Source organism: Patagioenas fasciata, chromosome 3 (assembly GCF_037038585.1).
Source record: "Patagioenas fasciata isolate bPatFas1 chromosome 3, bPatFas1.hap1, whole genome shotgun sequence".
Lineage (NCBI taxonomy): Eukaryota > Metazoa > Chordata > Aves > Columbiformes > Columbidae > Patagioenas > Patagioenas fasciata.
The window spans coordinates 122,453,280-122,459,145 of NC_092522.1; the positions used below are offsets into that span (position 1 = coordinate 122,453,280).

A 5,866-nucleotide genomic window follows, 5' to 3' on the forward strand; every position below is an offset into this window, starting at 1 on the left:
TTATAACTGGTATAATCCTGGATTACAACCCTGCAAGACAACGGTTTGACTTGATCATCTTGAGGGTCTTTGCTAACCAAAATGATGCTATGACCTTTAAAGGTTTTGTGTTTTTCTTCCAGTGTGTTGGGGTTGTTTCGTTTTGTTCTGGATTATTTTGTTTCATTTCAGAACATTAACATCTCCCTATCTTTGCAGAGTAAATCTTTGTTAAGCAATAGATCACAGAATGTCCCTTCTTTCTCACAAAGTGAACGCAGCTGCAAATATTTCATTTATGAATAGCTTCCACAGAACAACTTTTATTAGCTTTGCTGTTCTGACCATCTCCTGCCCTACACACTCTTCATCAGACTTCCCGTTCCTGATGTGTTTGGGAAAAAAAAAGACTTATTTAAGAGGTTTCTTTGCCTTTTGCAAGTTCTTCCTGCAGTTCTCTACTGAGTCGCCATTTTGTGTTCTATACTTTGTTAGGCATAGTTTATTCTATTTTCTGTTTTCCATGTTTGGATACAATTTCAGCTTCTTCTTTCTAACAACCTCCCTCATCCCTCTGTTCTACTATGACCTTTTCCTTTTGCTCTTTCTCAGGGCTTTTTTTAATAGTTGTCATACATTTTCTCTGAGTCTCCAGTATAGTGGCCTCAAATAACTCCCATGGTGCTTGCAAAGAATCTATTTGCAAGCATTTAACTCTTTTAGCTGTCCCTTTTGTCTTTTTTTTAACAATTTCCCCATTTTTATGTAGCTCCCTTATTAAAATGAAGCACAAAAGCAGTGGCCTTTTCATCCCTTGTTGCTCCTGCGAAGATGTGGAGTTTAAGTACCATATGATCTCTGCTGCAGAGCAGCTCTCCCAGGGTACAACTTTGAGCCAAGCCCAATATGTTATTCATGACCCAGTGCTGTTTCTCTGTTATTTATCATGCCAAAGGCAGTGCTGAGAAATCACTTGTTACAGCTTTGTCTCCTACTGTTAGGTTAGTGAGCCTGTAGCTGGTGTTTTATCCCTGTAAATGGGTGAAAACCCCGTAATCCAGTAATTTATCAGTATTGATTTTGTAAGGTATAAATATTCAACTTCTTCTCCAACAAAAGGTGCTTTCCAGGAGATAAATCTGCAACTTGGCATAGCTAGAATTCATAATATGAACAGATTTAAATTAGAGACCATATTTTTAGCAGTAATGGTGACTGATCACACTAGGGAAGATGTGCTTTCTCTTTTTCTTGCACATCTGTTCACACCTTTGCCCAAGAAATTCACTTCAGGGCAACTAATCCCCTGCAAGACAAGGTCTGGGCGCAGTTTCTGAGCTCTACTCTGTGAAGATGGGACTTTGTCTTCCAACCTATCTTGCACCTTTATACCCAGAGCACCATCCAACATACAACAAGTGGCAAAACTTTGAGTGCGATGCTGTAAAAAATGGGATGTTGGGATTACTGTTTTAGACTTTTTGCTCATCCTTCTGGAAGTCTGAAACTGCGACAAGCACCTTCAATGTGTGCAATATCATATGATCGGATGTCTTTTTTGGATTGGATTGGATTGGATTGGATTGGATTGGATTGGATTGGGTTGGGTTGGATTGGATTGGATTGGATTGGGTTGGATTGGATTGGATTGGATTGGATTTTCAGCTTCGTGATGCCAAGAAGGTTTACCCCTAGAAAGCACCTATTGTTGGTGCAACAGCTGAGTATTTCTCTCTCACAGAGCCAGTCTGTTATCACTGATTTCCCAGATACCAGAGCACAATCCCTGCCATTTTGGCTTTTTCCTTTTTCTTTTGTACATGTCACCACCAGTACCTCTGTCCTCCCGGATTTCATTGTGTGTGTACATAAGGCTGGTTGAAATGTTCTCTGCAACCTTATGATTCTTATCTCACAGGATCACAGAATCCCAGAATGTCAGGGGTTGGAAGGGGCCTGGGAAGCTCATCCAGTGCAATCCCCCCATGGAGCAGGAACACCCAGCTGAGGTTCCACAGGTACTTGTCAGACTGAAGGATGCTGCGAGAGAAGAGAGGAGATATAGACCTCTCCCTTGCAGAAAGATGGTTAAATTTCTGCAGCATCCTCCATTGGTCGGTAGACACTGTAGCACCACAGTCAGTAATTTATTCCTAAGGCTAATTTCTGTATTTGTTCAAAACTCCTCTGATTGCCAGGGGAGGCTGAACACATTATTTTTTCCCTAGGGCACGCGATAAGTGTGAAATCTGGTAAATTTTAAAACTTCATCAGTTTAAAGTCTGAACAAAGGTAGAGGTATCCTGTTAAAGCTGTGACAACACTGTTATGATATTTTATGATATTTTATTTGTACCAAGAGGAATAAATCTCTTTCCCAACCAGTGAGATGCTGAGCGTCAGAGGGTTAACACCTAATCCACAGGGGCTGAGATGGGGCAGCATAGGCAGCAGGGAAATGTCACACTTGATACAGGATGGCCCATCAAGGGCCACAGACTGCCATCTTCAAAGCAGTAATGTGTCAAGCTTCACCTGACCCCGCATAAGAGGATAGGAAAGAAGGAAAACACACCTAAAACAACCATGTGCTGGTGAGAAGACCGCGTAGACACATGAGGTTGGAAGTTTGATAAAATAATAGAAATTGCAAAAGGAAACACAGCACAACAATAACAAAATCCTTTGCTGTTTCTTTCCCGTTTTTCCCCCAGAAAAAAAAAAAAAAGAAAATGTGATGTGAGGAGACTGAAAAGAAAAACCACGTGAAAGTGAATGAACTGCAAAATGGGTTTTTGAAGTGGTGTCTCTTGCTCTGCTGCATCTCCAGCCTTCAAAATGTTTCTGCAGCTGAAGAAAGTTTCCAACACCAGTGATTTATTTTGAATTTCTGTTGTTAGGAAAATGACTGTTCCCCCCTGTTACTGCCCCTGTCGTCTGCAGCTGTGTCACCTCCTGGGGAGCAGAAGGATCCTCCAACTGCACTAAAAAGCAGGAGGGAAAGTATGTGTCCTGGTTTGGGGGTTTCAGCCTGGAATTTTAAATGGGTGTAAAGCAAAGAGACAGGGGAGACAGGCTTCCTTCGTCCTCAGATCCCACCTCTTTTACTAGCAGAATGTTGGACCTGGGATCCCCAAGAGGGACCCAGTGCTCCCAGGCTCTCAACACACAAAATGTGGGTTTTTTTCCTAAAAAAGAGGCAGAAGGAAATCGCCTGTTGTCTTCTGCCCCAATTCCCCGAATACTAACCCTGCCAGAAGCGGCACATGTTGCAATGTAGGGGTTCATCCACTGCCACTGGATATTCCCTACAGTGACAACAGAAGCCAGGAAGGCAGGCAGGATGGTTAGCACTTAATACACATGCTCTTTGTGCTTATACTATTTTTTAAATTCCTTTTTGTTACATTTTTTACCTCTTTCAGAACATCAGTGCACCCACATGACATTTCCACAGTGGACAGCACTTGAAGGAAACATATATCTGTATTTTCCCTGTCCTGACAGCCAGGGAGTGTCCAAAACCTTGCTGGACCACTCAACTCTTCTTGCATTGGTGGAGCATCCTGCAGATGCTATGGATTCATCTTCAGAAGAAGCAAGTGAGGAGGGACACTGGCTGCTTAAGGCAAATGTTTTGGCTGAAAAAGTGTTAACCAAAGGCCTCTCTGTGAATGGCATCCAAGAGATTCTCACTGGCTGCCTGTGGAGGCAAGACGGTTGATGGGAACAAATATTTGACTGATGTTTTGTAATGTTGGTCAATAATAACACCTTAATTTTGGTAGGAAACTTTTTGATCACAAAGGCTGTTATTCCAGGACTAGAGAGGAACTGGGTAGGAACAACCCCAGGTTCCAGTGTAAGTTGGGGAATGAGCTATTAGAGAGCAGTGTAGGGGAAAGGGACCTGGGGGTCCTGGGGACAGCAGGGTGAGCATGAGCCAGCACTGGGCCCTTGTGGCCAGGAAGGCCAATGGTACCTGGGGTGGGTTAGAAGGGGGTGGTCAGTAGGTCAGAGAGGTTCTCCTGCCCCTCTGCTCTGCCCTGGGGAGACCACACCTGGAATCTTGTGTCCAGTTGTGGCCCCTCAGTTCCAGAAGGACAGGGAACTGCTGCAGAGAGTCCAGCGCAGCCACCAAGATGCTGGAGGGAGTGGAGCATCTCCCGTGTGAGGAAAGGCTGAGGGAGCTGGGGCTCTGGAGCTGGAGAAGAAGAGACTGAGGGGGGACTCATTCGTGGGGATCAATATGGAAAGGGTGAGTGTCAGGAGGATGGAGCCAGGCTCTTCTCGGTGACAACCAGTGACAGGACAAGGGGCAATGGGTACAAACTGGAACACAAGAGGTTCCACTTAAATCTGAGAAGAAACTTCTTCATGGTGAGGGTGTCAGAGCCTGGCCCAGGCTGCCCAGGGAGGTTGTGGAGTCTCCTTCTCTGCAGACATTCAAAGCCGCCTGGACACCTTCCTGTGGAACCTCAGCTGGGTGTTCCTGCTCCATGGGGGGGTTGCACTGGATGAGCTTTCCAGGTCCCTTCCAACCCCTGACATTCTGGGATTCTGTGAATATTAGGCAATCAGCCTTCTCCCAGCCTTTTGCCATCACCCTACTTTGAAGCAATGGGAAAATCCCAAAGCCTTTTATCTTCCAGTGTGTCACTTCTAGTTGAAGATGTCCCTGTTCATGGCAGGGGGGTTGTACTAGATGACCTTTGAAGGTCCCTTCCCACCCAAACTATTCTATGACTCTACAATTCTATGATTCAGTGTTACGGTGCTGGAGCTGTTTGAAATGTGTGGGGCTGTCAGAGGTGCGTCCTGATCAGGGTACAGGGAAATCTGGCTGCAGAACCTCTCCTGGTGCTCCCCTCCGGGGAGGTGGATGAACTACACAGCACACACAAAGCTTATCTGCCCATCTTTACTTCAGAGCAGTGAACACCATCTTTGTCACACTGTGAACACAGCACTGGGGCCCCCACCGTGAGCGCTGCTCTTCCTCCACGGCTGGAGTCTTTCAGCATCATTTTCCCTTTTTGGGTAAGGGGATGCAGCAGTACATCTTCCCGCAGGAATGGCTGAAACCCCACTCGTCCATTTTGTCACACATGTTGGAACAGTACCCAGGGCAAGCACCCCTGTACTGCCCGTAACCTGCCAGGGAAGGAGAGAGAGACGGGTTATAAGATAAAATGTCAGACACCGTAGGACAGCAGAACCCCCCAAAGTTATCTCCTTGCTGACTGCAGGGTGGTACTGACAGATTTAAACCCATGTAGGATGGGACCCATGTTTTCTGTCCCCATTGAGCTGGGTGACTTCTGGTCTTCTATCTAACTTTGTCATCACTGCAGCTTGCTGGCAAGATCCCTTTGCACGAACAGGAGAGGTGGGTGTTTGCACTGTAGCATTCGTCTCATCTTGAATCAACTGTGCAAACCAGAGTGGGTAAATCACCAGCCAGAGCCAGCTGCAGGGAGCTGATCTGCACTGCCAAAGCTGGGTGAGATGAAACACCTCCCTCCACCCCAAGGCACTCGTACTCCCAGCCTTGGGGTCAGCCCAGCTTTCTGCACCCCACGTGTTGCTGTCTTACCTACGGTGGCCAAGGAGTAAAGCAGGAGCACAGCAAAGACCATGCAGATCACCCTCATGCTTGGAGGACAGCGGAGACCTCAGCACACCACGAGCAGAGTGGGTCTCAGATTGCAACAGTGGGGGACCTTGGGTTTTATAGATGGACTCCTGCCATGAGCGGCATGGCAGCAGGAGAAACTCGAGCAAATCCATCTCCAAAGAGATGCTGTTTGCTTGCCAGTGTGTGCAATGTCACCCCGACCCGCTGGTCCCACTCACAAAGGCTCCTGGCAGCCAGGTCCATGCTCCA

General features: G+C 46.4%; 1 protein-coding gene across 1 annotated transcript; it reads right to left on the reverse strand.

Moving 5' to 3' along the window:
• Positions 1 to 5,002: 5,002 nt before the first annotated feature.
• On the reverse strand, positions 5,003 to 5,633 carry LOC136099231 (small basic protein 1-like). The gene is made up of 2 exons (XM_065833193.1): positions 5,576 to 5,633; positions 5,003 to 5,133 (listed from the first exon to the last, which is right to left on the reverse strand). Exons 1-2 carry the CDS (start codon positions 5,631 to 5,633, stop codon positions 5,003 to 5,005), a joined length of 189 nt encoding a protein of 62 aa, XP_065689265.1.
• Between the last annotated feature and the right edge of the window lie 233 nt (positions 5,634 to 5,866).